Raw genomic sequence first — 16,236 nt, 5'->3', positions numbered from 1 at the left:
CCCAATAGAATAAATCCAGTATAAGACCTTTTTCTACTCATGGATCCAATCATGTTTCTTGACAGAACTTTGGCCTCGACTACCATGCCTTCCAGAACATGGTCGGAGACTGTCCACATGATTTCCTCCAGCTGGCCTTCAACTGCTGCAATGTCAGTATGACCTGGATTGACACACAGCAACACACACAAACGTGGTTCATTTACAGGCACTGGAGAAACGGGAAAGCATGAAGGAAAACGGTTTCGTGTATGCTCACTTTAGAAACATGAGCATGGGGTTGAACACTGTGCTGTCACTGCACAAATAATTAAATGATGTAATTCTCTGTTCATATTTAGTGTTATAAAGTGCTTTAATCCAAAGTCTGTGGAAGCTTGCTCTTCAGTGGCTGTTCTCCTCAGACCTTTCACTCATGATGTGCGTTCTCCAGATGGACCCCAAGCTGCGGCCCTCGTTCCCCGACATTGTGAATAAGCTGGAGGAGATCCTGGCTCGGCTGCAATGCCAGGAGGTGGAGCGAGAGCGGATTCACGCGGGGGTGGCGGACTCTGAACGAAAGGCGGTCTCCAAAGGTGCACCTGCCCCACCACCCCCTTTGATTCCCCAGTTGCCTTCTAGCTTTTCTGCAGCTACTGAAGGCCCCTGCAGCTGCATTTGTACAAGTAGTGAACTTTGCCTCCCCTGTCATTTGCTGCTCACAGTCCAAACAAAACTGGGGGCATTTTGGACTTCCCAGTTTTCTCAGTGCTCAGTTTTATCATTCCAGTGTTTGTGTGTTTTAGTGTCTCTGCACTTAGTACACTACTCAGTAACATGTACTTTTGTTAATGATCATTGGCTGTTTTTCCTCAGTGTCTCTATAGCCTTAATTTTCATTCTCCCTGAAGTTTTTCAGTTCATGCTGATGTGGTATTGTAAAATGTTTGTTTGAAGAAGTTGTTGGTATGCACCTTAAGCATGTGTAAAACATATTTATAGGTGTATAAATTCAGTACTTGGCAGACCAGTAAGGGAGTGTTTAGTTTCAGCTCAGTCATGCGTGCGGGAGATGCAGGAATGTGCATATGATCGACCTGCAGGCCACACTGCTCCAGGGGCTGTAAATCATTGACAGATTCACTGTTTTTTTTCCATCCTTTCGGCTACATTTCACTGCTGGAGAGCCGCTATTTTTGTTTCAGGTTACATAGGCCGTATAAAAGCTAAAATTGTATCAGTGCTCAAATGGGACTCCTAAACATTAAGTTACTGTTAAAGTTTCCATTTGAGGGAATTATATTTGTTTTTATTATTACCTATTTTCAGTTATTAGTTTGCATTTTAGTGGTTACCCTGTTATATTTCACTTCTGGCCTCTAGTGGAACTATGTTTCCTGTACACCAAGGGTCTCAGAGTCCATCTTGGGGGGGTATGCTCACATGCTGGGTTTCATTCCATTCATTTGTCCTTAACATCTGTTTCTCTAGAATGAAGTATTTGCAGCTGTAATTGTTAAATGCATTTTTTTCTTTAAATTTTTCATGTCATAATGAAGATAGAGGTTGGGGTAAAATCTTCCACAAGTAACGGCTTTCTGCGATGGTTTCTCTTCTCTGTGCAGGCCCCAGCGAAAAGATTCCTGGCATGAAGCGATTGAACCCCCTCGGCCTACAGGATGACAAAATCCCACCCAAATCTCCCCGCCCCCGTCGCAACATCTGGCTGTCACGCAGCCAGTCGGATATCTTCTCCCGCAAGCCCAGCCGCAAGGTCAATGTGCAGGACCCATACTACAACCCCATTCCCAGGGTAGCACCAGGAGCTCGCAAGATCAACCCCTTCAATGCACGCGAGGACCTCAAGGGTGGCAAGATCAAGTTCTTTGACGTTCCCAGCAAGTCCGTCTTCTCACTGATGTTTGACCTGCATTCACCCTCTGGTATGGCCACCTCGCACCCCTCGAGCCACTGGCAGCTGCCTGGCCGCCGCTGCCGTTCACTGCCCGTGTCCCCCCAGTTGTCTCGCCTTGACCGACTCTGCCCAGCACCAGGACTCCTCTCATCCTGCTGCTGCGAACAAGCACAGCTAGTGGTGGAAGGCCGGCCCAAGGCACTGGCCGGCTGGGCCGGGAAGTACGCTGTCGCAGAGATCCCACCCTACCGGTCCAGGGTGGAGGAAGATGAGGACAGCTTGTCCCCCCTGCCTAGCGACCGGGGCGAAGCCATGGACTGCTTCAGCAGCCGCGGAAGCCCCGACAGCAGCATCAGCCTGGGGGGCGGGGAGTTCCATTCGGCCGATGTCCACAACGGCCTCCCTGAGCACGCCTGGGCCTGTGAGGACATGGATGCTGAGGATCAGGAGACCACCTTGAGTCTCTGCCTCTCCATGGAGCCAGACAGCTCCCCGACTCAGTCAGACTTGGGCCCCATTGTGTTGGCTCCCTGCATGGGCCCGGGGTCGCAGGCCGTCCCCACCAAGTGTGACATCTAGAACGCTCCAGCACATACAGCTTAAGCAAGAGAGGCCATTCCTCTGCTCCCAGTTGAAACTAATATGACCATTTTAATGGACAGCTTGCAGACACAGGATTTTAGTATTTAACATACAGTGGAAGATGTACATTTTGTGTCTTGAATGGAATAATCTCATAACTTTAAAAGCTGGTGTTCAAGAGAGGAAAAGCACATAGGGGAGAAAGGACCCAGCTCAAAGTGTGTGGAACAGATTCTGGTCTCTTTAAAGGGCTATAATGGGGGAAAAAAGAAATTGCCACATGGATGTGACTTCAAGTGGCCAGATTTAAAGAATGTATTCAAGAAATGCATCTCTCTGTCACGGTGTGAACACCCTGATTTAGCAACCACACCTGCAGATGTGTCCAGCGCTACATGTACAGTATTTAGTTTTTTTGGGTGTTTAGTTTGAACGCAGTGGCAGTCATCACATCATCTTGGAATTGTGGTTTGAAATGCCTGTCTTGTGTCCACACAGCAGCACACAGGTTTATTTCCCTTAGAGGCATTTCGACTGAGCGCAAAACATTCAGCTGCTGCTCATCTTAATGTCTTGTACCCACCATAAGTTGAAAGGAGTTATCTTGTCATTTTTATGTATCCCTAACGGAGGTTTATCCCAAACAGGCTATTGAACACTCTTAGCACACAAAGAACTGTGAAAGGCACAGTTGTTTTTCTTTATACTGCTCTATTGACAAAAAATCTGGTTTTAAAATCCTTTCTCTCTTCATGAATGGTAGGAAAAGAAATTTCCTTTACAGGATAATGGCAAATAAGCAAAAGAATAGGTGATTGTTGATTTTGTAGCTGCATACTGCCATTTTCTGCCCTTGGAATTATAAATGACTAAAGTGTTCAAATGAAATGACACAAGTTTTATAAATTATTTTGTAAAATGTTAGGTGCACATTCCTTAAACTTTTAACTACTAATGGGGTTGTCTTATGTCATTATATATGGAATGTTTTCAGCTTCATAATTTATAATATCTGTTAGGGTGGCATATGTAATCCAAAACCTTTTACAATAACAAATTTGTGTAAAAACAAAACTGTAAATCAGGGCAGCTCAGCTATGGTCCAGAAGGGCAGAATCTGCTTACTCAACTTAAGTGCTTAGAATGAGAGATGAAACAAGTTCATTCAGGACAGTAAGCCAGCCCTCCTGAAACACAGCTGACTTTTTTTTTTTTTTTTTAAGAGTATTTTAGAGATTCATATTACATCGCTCTGGTTTTATCGATTCTAGAGGACAGAGTAACAGAGGAGAAAATCAAGATTGAAACCTTAGTTATTCCATTTTCAAACCGTCTCCACAGCACTGCAGAAATACTCGTATACATTGACGTGTTCATTTCCAGGCTGTCTAGGTAGAATCATGCGCAAGGGGATGGGTTCAAGTCAGTATTTCTTCATTAACCTGTTATGCCCTAGATCTTTTTCACACTTTGACAAGCTCCTCATCAAGCACACTGAAGGCTACCGAAACACCCAAGCCTTTTACTACTTAAATTGCACTTGACAGGGAAGTTTAAATGTGTATTTAATCATGTCTGCTTTCGTCCAGTTTGTCACTACGTTTCTATGCAATAATATAACTGCAGCAGGATATTTGACTTAAGAATTATACAGAGAGGATCTATTTTGGTATTTATAAAGTTTTGCTACGTCTTATTTCGATTATTGTTCAGAATGTTTTGTGTTTACTTTTTTGTAGAATGTTGTCTGCTTTTGGAAACATGTCTTTGGTAGTTTTCTCACCATATTCCATGCAATTCTTTGTTCTGACGTCCTGGTTGTTTTGGTGAGCACACTGGTTTTAATATGTGCCAGAACAAGTGTATATTCAAACCAAAGACGTAGCAGGACAAAAAATTCATACATCTAGCTTTTCACAAATTTTTTTTTTTTAAAGAAAGTTTAAGCAAATGTATGTATTCAGTTGCTTTGAAATAAATTGAGAACTCTTGTCTAAAATTTGTGGTGTGTAGGACTGGGCCTTTTGACAGCAGTTACATTCATTCAAGGCCAAGTTGACCTTCGGTGCAGCCATTGTTATTTGCCACTGTTTCATTGTGGCACCTTCTCACTGCTGCTAACTCTGTCCCCAGCTGGATTCCACCTGTGGATAAATGTGCGTAAAATGTTTTTACTGCAATAACACTTCAGTAAATGAAGACTAAGTGCAGCTGTGTATTTGACTGCTAAGAGAGACTGCTGTGTTCACTAATGTCCATCTACTTGGAGTTTGTTGTAGGGATCAGATCTACGCAACTCACGATGGTCACCTAAAGGAAACTGGGGCAAGTCTGTTTACAAAACAGATTTGTGTTTCTGCAGAAGCAGCCAGATTGTGGATTAGTATCTGTCTCAACACTTTGAAATATACTCCCACAAAAAGTTTATTACAATGTATAGAAATCTCACTCAAAATGATGCTTACAGTAAAGAACTCATCAATATGGGAAGGGACCATCTTTCATAAGAATTTCATAGTCACCACCCTTACAGTTGACCACACAGCCAATGTAGAGATGACATGATTGTCCTTAAGCAACAGAGAAATTCTTCTAACTGCTGCTGGGGAAAAAAGTATTGCTTGTGTACAGCCATACTGCCAAAGAGCAGTTTCCTTTGTAGGCAGCACATTTCAGAATCACTGAGGGCTACTCCTTTCATTATTTCACCAGGGGAAGGGATGGAGCAGCGCTCCACTGTACAGGCACCTTCTCCAGTGTTGTATGGGAAGCTTTTCAGGCCAGCACAGTCCCCTGGTCCACTTTCCCCCACACCAGCTCCATCTTGTGTGTGTGGGCCTTAGAGGACTTGGAGAAGGTGCTCTTGGTGACATGTAGGGGGACAGTCTTGCCGCTGAGGTAGAGCTTATTGAGACAACTAGCCTCAGCATTCCGCTCACCCGGCTTGCTCTTCAGGGTGCCAACGTATGAGAATATGTAACCTGTCATGAAGGCATCGAACCCTGCACGGTGCGTCCCACCCTCAACTTTCTTGACTTTGGAGTCCGTCTTCCCCGCCGTGGGCACAGAGTCCGAAGCCCCACCCCGCGGGGTTCCATTCACACCACTGCAGTCTTCTGAGGTAGTGTGCTTATCAAGCCCCTCCACCTGATCGGGAGACAACACCTCACCCACCTCCAGACACAACTGTTTTTTTGAAGGACCATCTTTCTCACCAGCCTCTGCTTCCCTCTCAGCAGCCTTCTGCTTCTTCTTACGTTTTCGCTTCTTCCTCTTGTCCTCCTTTGTCTTCTCATCCTGCTGGATGATGAGGTCGGTGTTGTGTGACATGGGGCACGCAGATCCATTAGGGCACCAGCCATAGGCCTGTCAAACAGTACATATGAGCTGAACAGCTGCAAACAGCACAACGTTCAAATAGCACTTTTTCCACCCATGCTGCTCTCATCTATGTTGACTGTCCCCTGAAGGACGCAATTTACAATCCCTGCAACTTGTTGGATCCAGCAGGTGGTGTAGTGGTTACAGCAGTCACCTTGCACTCAAAACATGACTTGAATTCTACCTTTGAGCAAAGTACTTGCCCAGAATTGCCTCTGGAAAAAAACCCCAATTTTAAGAAGCTTAACGTACGAATTTCATGGTAAGTTGTTTCGGAGAAAAACCCTTCAGCTAAATCACACACACACATTTTCAGAACCGCTTGTCCCTTATGGGGTCACGGGGAACCGGAGCCTACCCGGCAACACAGGGCGTAAGGGGAAGGGGGGACACCCAGGACGGGACGCCAGTCCGCCGCAAGGCACCCCAAGCGGGACTTGAACCCCAGACCCACCGGAGAGCAGGACTGCGGTCCAACCCACTGCGCCACCGCACCCCCGTTCAGCCAAATCAATTTATTATAATAATGTCGGTTTTTAACCCAGAAGGTCAATAAGACTCCAGATCCTGTAGAGCTACAGTATTCATAGCTTTTCTTAATTATCAATCTTAACACTGAGAAAGTTCAAATTTGTTTATTTAAAATAATAACTGCTTTATAAACTGGTAGTGTTTTTGTGGTCAGAAGGAAGAACCTGCAAGTGTTGCCACCCTTTTATTTAACCACTGAACAGTGATCTTTGAGATGTCGCATTCCCCTCAAAAGGTCACGAGGACAAATGCTCTCGCATCACTCACCGAGAAGCGCTGGCAAATGTTCTGCAGGGCCTCCTCACCAGACTCTTCTGAGCAGAACCGGTAGTCCACATAGGTGCTCAGTGGACCTGAGTAGCTGCAGAACTCCAGAAACAGGTGAGCACCACCCTCACCAACCTCCTTGGATCTGGAGTTCTCCAGTTTACTGTACAAAAGGACAACAACCAACAAAGCCTTTACAAGGGACCGATTACAGGATTTACTCAGCATTTATAGCTAACCTTTTTACAGGAAAGACGACAAAATGGTTAGAACACCTTGAAATACTGCTGATCCCAAGAGGTTAACAGGGTCTTCAACAAAGCCATGGCCTCTCATTCGACAGAGAGTCACACACACACAGACTGAAACTGCTTGTCCCGAGCAGGAAGCCGGAGCCTAACCTGGCAACACAGGGCGCAAGGCTGGAGGGGGAGGGTACACACCCAGGACAGGACGCCAGTCTGTAACAGGGCACCCCAAGCGAGACTTGAACCCCAAACCCACCAGAGAGCAGGCACAGGCCAAACCTGCTGCACCACCACGCCCCCCTCCAACAGCAAGTACTAAAGCTATTTTAATAACATGGACAAAAGCTCAATTGAAATTTCAAATCACTACAAAAAGACTACCTTCAGCTAGTGGTTGAACATTAATACCGTTTCTTACAGGAATCGACAATGAGCTCCAGATCACTCAGGGTATTCCAAGGAACCATATGCACCCACCACTTCTTGTAGGCATACTCCAGGTACGAGGCAGTGAAGCGCAGCTCATACTCGGTGACGTACTTGGTGTCAAAGACACCGGCAGGGAACATCTGCGAGAGGTCAGCTGTGAAGGTAGCCAGGCGCTCGGGGAGGTGGGCATAAAAGCACTGGTACAAAAAGACCATGTCGATGAGACCGTTGTGGACCACCAGTGGCTTGCGTGTGCGCAGCAGCTCCAGAAATAGTGTCCGCACGTTCTGTCCGTGGGCATCACCACCCTGGGGAAGGCAGGGAGGAAACCCATGAGTACAGACAATGAACAATCTCGCTGAGGATTAGACAGGAACAAGATTTAAGCAAAACACCTTCACCTACTGAAAAAAGGTACTAATCAAGGAGATTGTTCCCACTTTTTAGACCACACAATGCTTAGTAAAACTTGAGAAGAGACACCGCCACGAATACAGTGTGAAGACCCTATATTATCTGGTGCAGAGAAGCACATTGTCCTACAGATAAGTACTGTGCTCTTGGCAAGATAGTATCAATTATCTTACCTTGTCATTGCCCTTATAGTAAGGTATGCCTTGGGCGTACTGTTTGTTGAAGTCAAACCCGTGCTGAACCAAAAACTGCACAGACTGAGGTTCAATGATGTACTCCTCCATGCAAAGCAACGTCAGGTTATACACTTGTACCAGGTAGGTATAATCTGGCTGAAATCAAAGATCCAGACAAGTGCAATCTTTAAAAAACAAAATTTAAGTACAAATAAACATTGTGTGTTATCCTCTTGACTTTCCTAATTTTAAAACACAGATGAAAACTTACCTTATCCTCAACTTTCTTGTAACACGCAAGTCCTAGCGATAGTATGGAGCGCGTTCGAGCAGCGTGGCATATAGCTTTGTACCTATCTTCAATGGACCTGAAACAGAACGCTAAATTGAGGTGCCTGTCAAATGCGTCAGCAGCTGCAATTTATGCACATCTCCATCAACTGTGCAAGAAAAACATTTAATCAATCCAAGGACAGCAGGTGGCATAGTCTTTAGGGCTGCTGCCTTACAATCCGACAGCTCCCTGTTCAAATCCGCTGTTGCTGTTGAACTTCATCGAGATACACCCTTGTCCTTGTAGCCAAACCTACTTTGTTCCGAAAAATTAATCGGCAAGGAGGGGAAATGCTCCGTGGGGCCTGAAAATGTAATGGTCGCTTTCGTTTACGTTACTTCACTTAGCAGATGCTTTTCTCCATAGCGACTTCCAGTGAACTCTATGTAGTGCTACCAGCCCACACACCTTATTCACCGCGGTGACTTACACTGTTAGATACACTACTTATACACTACTTACTCATCCATACATTAGTGGAACACATTTTCTGTGGAGTGAACGTCAACAGCATGTCTTTGGAGTGTGGGAGGAAACCAGAGCACCCTGAGGAAGGCCACACAGACACAGGGAGAACATGCAAAGCGGCCATCGAACCCACGCCCTCTCGCACCACCCAGGCGCAGAGACAGCTTAACTTCTGGCTCCGCTCCAGATGTTTCACACATCTGGATAACTATGAGGTGGACTCCACAGCAGGGTAAGGAGCGGAGTGCACAGTGCTAGGCTGAATAGATGAATATCCATAAACAAGGATCTAGTATGAAGTGGGGAGGAGAGTACCTTACATCTTAGCTGAACTGGCACAGTAAGAACATCCTGAAATTAATACTCGCGCGCGCGCACACGAATGATGAACAGGAAAAAAGTAGAAAACTCACTCTGCAAGCAGCGCTTTTCTGTTTCCCAGTCCACTTAGTTCCTGCGGAAGAAGAAAAGAGTTTTTTTTACACGAATTAAGTGAAACGCCTGCATCCAAAGCGTGCGCACAGCAGGGAATTGGTGACGTGCCTCGTTTCTCCGTCTCTCCCACTCTCTCACACACACACACACACACACACACACACACACACACACACACACACACACACACACACACACACACACACACACACACACACCGTGTCCAGGGCGATGAAGGACGCGCTCTTCACAGCCAACACCATGGCCGGCCACAGCTCCTGGAAGTTATTAGTCTGAACGTCCACCACGGGAACGGTGATGGACCGAGTCATTCTGTGAGTCAGCGATAAAAAAAAAATATGTATGATAATAATATTAGGATGTAAAAGGGAGAGCCGCGCTCATACACAGAACTTCTTCGTGTGAGCTAAGCTACCGGGCTAACACCACCCACCGTAACCGCTGCTAGTCTGCGCCTAACACATTAATAACACAGATACACACATTAGCTAAAAGAGCTATTCCATCGACTTTTTAGATAAGGGATATCTACACTATTCCGAGTTTCTCAAAGCAAGCTTTGCTTTCAAGTTTACCCAACCTCACGATACAGTATTTGCTAGTTTGTTTGACCTTTTGCAATTGCGCAGCCGGCCGGGTCCTTACACAGTGGTATCCAACCAGGTTGCCTGAATTAGCTACACGAAGGAATGCATTTTTTTCTGATGTCATGCAATTTTAGAATGTGGGTTTGAATCGTGTAGGCCTTCGCAGTACGAACAGAACTCTGCGTTTTAAATACAACCCAAACTGCATGTAGGTAACTTCTCGATAGCGCTCATTTCACACTGGCACCCAAAGGCGGGGGCTCGTTCTGATGACGTCAATAGTTTACCGTTTCGAACACAATCGCCATTTTGGCTCAAAACAAAGTCATGTTTTCACCGCTTTGCTATTAGTGATGTTTTTTGTCCGAATACATTTTTTGTACACACTTCCGCGGACACGGGGACTAAACGGTGCAGCTGCAATACTTAGTGTTTGCTCCGAACTGAATTTGCGCGCAGCTTCATAAAGGAAGACGCGAGGGACGCGGCAGAGGCGGTTAGCTGCGGCGGCTAGGAGGAGCGCCGAGGCAGAGCCAGAGCAGAGGCCGCACTATGGGAGGATGCTCGGCTCCCAACTGCTCCAACTCGACCACCATCGGCAAGCAGCTCTTTCGCTTCCCCAAAGACCCGGTGCGCATGAGGAAGTGGGTCGTTAACTGCCGCCGCGACTTCGTCCCGACCCCGTGCTCCAGACTGTGCCAGGTCAGTCAGTCAGTGCGTCCTGTCAGCGAAGTGAAGGAGAGAGAGAGAGAGTGTGTGTGTGTGCGTGCGCGCGCGCGGCTCAGTCCGTCCCTCATCTTCTTCTTCTGTTCTGGTGTCTCACATTTGTGCTCGTCTCTGGCGAACCGGGCGCGGGCCGCCGCTGCTCAGGACCACTTCGAGGAGAGCCAGTTCGAGGAGGTGGCCCGCTCGCCGGCCGGCGGCAGGAAGCTCAAGCCCAACGCCGTCCCCACGCTCTTCAACGTGCCCGACCCGCCGTCCCCGATCGGCGCGCTCACGCTGACACACCCCAAGCGCGAGCAGGGTGAGCCGCGCGATCGCCTTGCTTGCTTTACCGCCTTGCTTTACCCGTGATTGACCCGCCGCCGCCGCTGCTACAGCCTCAGCTGAGCTGGGCGATCTTACTGTATCGGTTTCGCGGAGCACTGAGTACCGTCACGCGGTGCGTCACCGCGGCGGGATTCGAACCAACAACCACCGTCGTCAAGGCGACCGTCCTTATCGGGACACTGCCTCCGGGCTCCGACCCGTTTCCCTTCGGGACAAGTGAACAGGTGTCAGAATGGTGATCACTGCATGTCATGTCAGACATTGGTGTAAAGGTCACTGTGGACTCTGTCTCACAGTGAGTCACAGTTTGTTCATGCACAGGTTCTTCTCTCCTCGCCAGGTTTTCCAGGGTTCTTACAGTGATCTCACAGCTGGGTAATTTTTTACCGTATCGGTTCAGGCTAAGTACATTGATCAACGGTCTGCGGCAGGAGTGAGATGCGAAGCCGCTGATCTTCGATTTCTCGGCAACAGCTCTAACGCTGACGCTACCTGTATGACAGTGTCATTTATTATTATTATTAGGATAACGTGGTTAGAGTTGCCCCCTTGCACTCGGAAAATTTGGGTTTGAATCCCGTCTCCTGTTCCCGTACCCTCGATCCGGGTACTCGCCCTTAATTGCGCCACTGAAAATTAGCCGGCTGCGGAAATTTTTAAGTGGAGTCCTCGAAAGTCGTTTCGGAGGACAGCTTCAGTCGAGGCGATTAAATGCGAATGTTACGAAGTCTTGATCGTTCTCTCTGAGCTCGTTTTCCCGTGTCTGTGCAGTTGAGAAGGAGCAGAACGTGGGCGATCATGGCTACGCCCGCAGGCAGCCTCGCGGCGAGGCGGAGGAAGGCGAAGGTGGGCAGCGGCCCGACGAGGAGCGCTCCTGTTCCCTGTGTCAGCAATACAAGGCACAGCTGGAGCAGCAGCAGCAGCAGACGGCGCGGCTGCAGAAGGAGGTGGGTCCGCGGAGGAAGGGGGGAAGAGATCGGTACTTGGCCGATCTGTTTCGCTGTTTCACGCTTTCCTTCCTGACCCTTCGCCATCGAGCACGACTGACTGAAAGCAGTGTAAGTGTCACACACCGCCAGCGATGGTTCTGCACAGAACCTGCAGCCAACCCTGGTCTGCTGGATTTCTCGAAGAAATTGAGTAACATTAATGGTGGCTAATCGTGACAAACTGTCTAAACCACTTATGACTTGAGTAGGATTCGAACATGGGTCCAAGGCAGTGATTGTAACCACTAGGCTGTGTGTTGTGTTTGAAAGCGACGCCAAAAACACACCAGTCTTATCCTCGTGGTTTGACTGCTCTTTGTCGAGAGTGTCGTCTTTGTTTGGGAGACACTCATCCCTTTCTTTCTTCTAGGCCGAGGAGATGAAGAAGAAACTGCACAAGCTCAACAAAATAGAGAAGGGCCTCCAGATGTTTCTTTTCGAGGACCAGATTCGGGCCCTGACTCTGGCCAAGCGGTCACGGAGGGCCGTCTGGTCCCAGGACACGGTGCTGACGGCCCGCAGGATCCGGTGCGCCGTGGGCGTGAAGGGCTACGAGTTCCTGCGTGAGCTGGGCTACCCGCTGCCCTCCTACAGGACCCTGTGCAATCGCTTGGAACCCAAAATCATGGTGCCTGCAGCCATGCAGGAGGAACTGGCCGAGCTGGGCCTCGGCATCATATCCACCTGCGACAGTCCTGAGGAGAGCGGCCCCGGTGACGATGCCCTCCTCGGGGTCATCTCGTAAAGCGCGGGAGGACTGCTGGCCTCGTGGCTTCGGGAAGCACTGTGAGAAACCCGGGCTGTGGGTGGAGGCGCTGAACTTGCACCGGCTGCTAACGCGGCCAGTTAAAGGTCCCTTTGCATTCAGGACGCCATGAAAGTAACGCGTTACAATAATATTGAGCTCCGCGGTTCGAGCGCTTGTACCCTTAACATGGCTTCTGAAGGTGTTTCCTAAAGACCGTATATTTGTATCTGTGCTTAAAAGATAAGATATTTTTTTATGACCGGGAACGTTCTGAGTTCCCTTGGTAAACTTTGTTTGCTTTAGTCACTTTTGTTTCCTTAGTCTCTTTCTTAATTCAAGTTTCTTAGGGGGGTGTGATAATGAGTCTGATCACATGTGTCAATTTGCATAAGAATATTTCACATCATCATCTTGGATAAATAATAAGAGAATAAGTCGGTTGTTTGATTACTGTGAATGTGTACAGCATTACCAGTGTGTTTTGGAGATTCCGTAAGGAGCTGCAGCGCTACAGACCGAAGTGCTCGGATCCAGTACGTTAAAGGCTCCCGTATGTTGAACACTATGTTACTTGTTGCAATATGTCCCCCCCCCCCCTCCTTTATTTAGCCTCTTTTGTTAGAGTTATCCAGCACAATGTTGTTTGTAAATAGTAGGACTGTCGATATCATGCTCATTTAGGGTAAAAACACTTCTCTCTGAGTTCTCCTGTGTTTCATCTTAAGTCTGTTCATTTTTCTGCTCGTCTGTGTGGGCACAGGTAAGGTAATCCAAAGTGAAAAGGTTATGGAAGACAAACATTTTGCAGCAGGCTTAACAAGGAATTATACTGTGCAGAGTCAAGCATGTGGTAACAAAAGCAGTGGTAGTGTATTCAATGAAAAATAAAATCTACCTTTGACAGTGGTGGTTTTTTTACCTTTTACCTGTGATAACTATTTAATTGATTTTAGCATCTAGTGACAATGTTATTAATAGCTGTAAATTGACTTAAGTCCCTTTTTTTTTTTTTTTTTGAAATCTAGAATGCCCAGGAAGAGTGGGCAGCCACTGGCACTTGGACCCCTGGAGGATTTTTTTCCTCCCTTGCCTTTTGATTTGAAATTGTGTATTTTTTTTTTTTTTTTTTTTTTGGTTCCTTTTCTCCATGGCCAGTAGGCTTCCTTACAGCTTTAATAATTGCATAGTTACTGTAATAATTTAATGCATAGCCAACCTTTTATTTGTATTATGCCTTTGATCCTTTGTTCAGCGCTCTGTGTCACTGAGAAGAGTGCTCTATAAAAATAAATTGAACTGAGTTCATTCTTGCCAAGCAGAAAAGTTGTTTCTGCATTATTTTATAATGAAAATATTATATTGAATAATATTTCTGAAGGTCACTGAAAGACAGCGACAGATGGAATTAGAAGCTGAGCTGAAGCCGAGCTTCCGAATTTAACAGCAGCATGAACAAACAGGTTTTTAGTATATGCAAAAGAAAAGTAAACCAGTGCTTTGATTTATGTGTTAATAGATGTTTGCTGCAGCACAAAAAAAACACAAAGTTGCATGTTATCAATGGGTTGCTTTGGGCAAATAACAGGAGGGCCTCTCCAGTACAGCATTTTCATACGCAATGGGAACTGTAACAGTTCCAAAAGGAGCAGAGAGGTGTGAGGGTGGGGATGGTTCTTAATTTTAGAACGGACAGAGTGATTAGACCATGGAGGTGCCCCCCCCATAGACCTCCTGCAGAAATAGTATGTGCTGCTGGGGAGGTACAAGACAAGGTAGCAGTTGGACTCCAGGTGTCCTTTGGGCTCGTAGTGCAGTTAATGTCCACTGGAGGGCAGTGTAGTATTACTGCACTGGAGGGAGAAGAACATGTCAGTGTTGGTCCTCATTGAACCATTGAACCCCAGTGTCTCACACTGCCATCTCTGTATGAAGAGCGCCTCTTGGATCCACCATGTCTACAAATAATCAGCATTGACAACAGGATGTCCTGTCTTGGTTTTGTGGAGTTATTCGCCTTTGGATGTGCACCTTTTCAATCCAGCTGCACACTTGGCTGAACGTTTGCGTTCACCGATCGAACCGTTTTTCCGTGATGGAGCTGAGGTTGCTGGCTAATTGAAGAAGGTTGACTCTCCACAGCAGGGCTGCTGAGGTCAGTCAGGGTTCTGCTGATCGTGTGTCGCCAGGGCCAGTCGGAAGCCTTCCAGCCTTGGTTCCTTCTCAGAAGAGAAGAGTGTTAACCAAAAACGGTGCCAAAATTACCCCATTGCTGTACGCGTCCAGCAGGGGCACGCAAAGAGGCACCTGCGCGGCTTGCAGTTTTACCGTAGTCTACGGTCGGGGTACTTTTTCCATGATAAAATGAATGTTAATAACTGCACATAAATGAGTGTGAATTATTCAGTGGAGACTTGCCAGAAATGTATTCTTTCAGCTGAACCACCTGGCATTCCACCCATTTTTTTTTTTTTTTATTTTTTTTATTTATTTTTTTTTTTTTAAACCCTTAGAGCGCTTCGTTTAGTTTTGAAATTAGACCTTTGTAGCATAACCAGGGAAGTCAAAAGAAAAGTAGAACAACCAAAAGGCGTACGAAAACGTCAATGTTTCCCCAGAAATGCGAATCAGTGTTTTGCAATCACGTTCTCCCGTCCTTCTCTCCCAAAGTTGGGTACAGGAATCTACCGTGTTTGTTTCACCCAGACAGGTCAGACAGGTTATCATGGGCCTCAAAAATCGATATCCGGACGCAAGGTTGTATAAACAAGGCCGAAAACGAGACGCGCTTTGAAGTGTTCTCAGTTTTCAGCTCTTGCCAACGCTCTAGTTTTCATGGCTTTGCCAGAAGAGCCCCAAAGAGGTGTTGTTTTGATGTCAGTTGGGGTCACCAACGCGTACCTTTAACTTTTGACCCTCTTTCTCGAAAATTCAGAACCACAGTCAGCGAACTTATGATCACGTTAAGATTTTGACAAATGCATCATTGCTTTTCTGTGTACCTTTAAATGTCAAAACAGACAAGAAGTTAATGTGAGGCAGTAGCTTCCCTTTTATTATTATAGTTGGGACAGCTGGTAGCACAGTGGTTAGAGTTGCTGCCTTTGGACCCGAAAAAAGGTTGTAGGTTCAAATCCCAGCTGTAGTACCCTTGAGTAACCTACTTACCCTAAACGTTGCTCCAGTAAAATTACCCAGCTGGATAAATCAATTATTGTTTTGCTGGGAATTTTATGTAAGAAGGGTTGCAATATTTGAGCCATTCATGCAGGTTGGTATTTTTACTGGCGTAATCTGGGGTTATTAGTGTTCTCAAGGATATCACAGCAGTGGTGGGAGTAGGACACCAACTCTTGGCGTTATAAGTCAACTGCTGTGCTATAACTGAAAGTATGTAAGCAGGAAGTGCCGGTGTGGTGTCGGTTGGTGCAGTGCTGAAAACGAAGGATTAAACGGAGCGTTTAAAGCGTTCGTTCAGAATTCCATGCTGGATCGCATCACGCAGACAGTTCATTCTGGGGACAGATGGTTTATTAACGCATCACGGAAAGACTGGGCTCCAGGTATTGTCCGAGACGAGCGACTCGTGTAGCGCTTGGCTCCTGTGTGAAAACATGCAGAAAGTACCAGAAACAATGCCCTGTAGACAGAGAAACTCTTTACTTCCTTATTCTTTCATTTGAAA

General features: G+C 46.7%; 3 protein-coding genes across 6 annotated transcripts in view; 2 read left to right on the top strand and 1 right to left on the bottom strand.

The window, feature by feature from the left end:
- tesk2 (testis associated actin remodelling kinase 2) overlaps window positions 1–4,572 on the top strand; it is a 29,793-nt gene extending 25,221 nt beyond the window's left edge. Inside the window, exons 9-11 of the mRNA XM_018753496.2 lie at window positions 66–152; window positions 434–575; window positions 1,605–4,572. Coding sequence (XP_018609012.2) covers window positions 66–152; window positions 434–575; window positions 1,605–2,473 — 1,098 coding nt within the window. The 3' untranslated portion in view covers window positions 2,474–4,572. The remainder of the gene's footprint in view (window positions 1–65; window positions 153–433; window positions 576–1,604) is intronic.
- Window positions 4,573–4,783: 211 nt separating this feature from the next.
- On the bottom strand, window positions 4,784–10,636 carry toe1 (target of EGR1, exonuclease). Of its 3 annotated transcripts, none has more exons than XM_029250076.1 (8): window positions 10,591–10,636; window positions 9,378–9,492; window positions 9,138–9,178; window positions 8,194–8,290; window positions 7,920–8,078; window positions 7,381–7,640; window positions 6,656–6,818; window positions 4,784–5,842 (listed from the first exon to the last, which is right to left on the bottom strand). In XM_029250076.1, exons 2-8 carry the CDS (start codon window positions 9,489–9,491, stop codon window positions 5,252–5,254), a joined length of 1,425 nt encoding a protein of 474 aa, XP_029105909.1. In that variant the 5' UTR covers window position 9,492; window positions 10,591–10,636; the 3' UTR covers window positions 4,784–5,251. The 3 variants fall into 3 exon arrangements, with proteins under 3 accessions (XP_029105909.1, XP_029105911.1, XP_029105908.1); XM_029250078.1 differs by lacking the exon at window positions 10,591–10,636 and adding an exon at window positions 9,793–9,810; XM_029250075.1 differs by lacking the exon at window positions 10,591–10,636 and having other exon boundaries at window positions 9,378–9,794.
- LOC108935153 (THAP domain-containing protein 2) lies at window positions 9,902–13,548 on the top strand. 2 transcript variants are annotated; one of them, XM_029250080.1, is made up of 4 exons: window positions 9,902–10,469; window positions 10,638–10,791; window positions 11,589–11,764; window positions 12,177–13,548. In XM_029250080.1, the coding sequence occupies exons 1-4, from the start codon at window positions 10,320–10,322 to the stop codon at window positions 12,549–12,551; spliced, it is 855 nt and encodes a 284-aa protein (XP_029105913.1). In that variant the 5' UTR covers window positions 9,902–10,319; the 3' UTR covers window positions 12,552–13,548. The 2 variants fall into 2 exon arrangements, with proteins under 2 accessions (XP_029105913.1, XP_029105912.1); XM_029250079.1 differs by having other exon boundaries at window positions 10,278–10,469; window positions 11,589–11,875.
- The last annotated feature ends 2,688 nt before the right edge of the window (window positions 13,549–16,236 follow it).

The sequence above is a fragment of the Scleropages formosus genome, chromosome 3 (genome assembly GCF_900964775.1).
Source record: "Scleropages formosus chromosome 3, fSclFor1.1, whole genome shotgun sequence".
Classification (NCBI taxonomy): domain Eukaryota; kingdom Metazoa; phylum Chordata; class Actinopteri; order Osteoglossiformes; family Osteoglossidae; genus Scleropages; species Scleropages formosus.
This window is presented reverse-complemented; position numbering and strand designations above follow the sequence as displayed.

Bases quoted from the DNA above. Each gene is read 5' to 3' on its own strand.
- toe1 (XM_029250076.1), bottom strand. From the start codon at position 9,491: ATGACTCGGTCCATCACCGTTCCCGTGGTGGACGTTCAGACTAATAAC. The intron at 8,291-9,137 runs GTGAGTTTTCTA...GTTCTGTTTCAG, and splicing joins AGAAAAGCGCTGCTTGCAGA to GTCCATTGAAGATAGGTACA. The intron at 5,843-6,655 runs GTGAGTGATGCG...ACTGTTTGACAG, and splicing joins ACATTTGCCAGCGCTTCTCG to GCCTATGGCTGGTGCCCTAA.
- LOC108935153 (XM_029250079.1), top strand. From the start codon at position 10,320: ATGGGAGGATGCTCGGCTCCCAACTGCTCCAACTCGACCACCATCGGC. The intron at 10,470-10,637 runs GTCAGTCAGTCA...GCCGCTGCTCAG, and splicing joins CGTGCTCCAGACTGTGCCAG to GACCACTTCGAGGAGAGCCA. The intron at 10,792-11,588 runs GTGAGCCGCGCG...GTGTCTGTGCAG, and splicing joins ACACCCCAAGCGCGAGCAGG to TTGAGAAGGAGCAGAACGTG.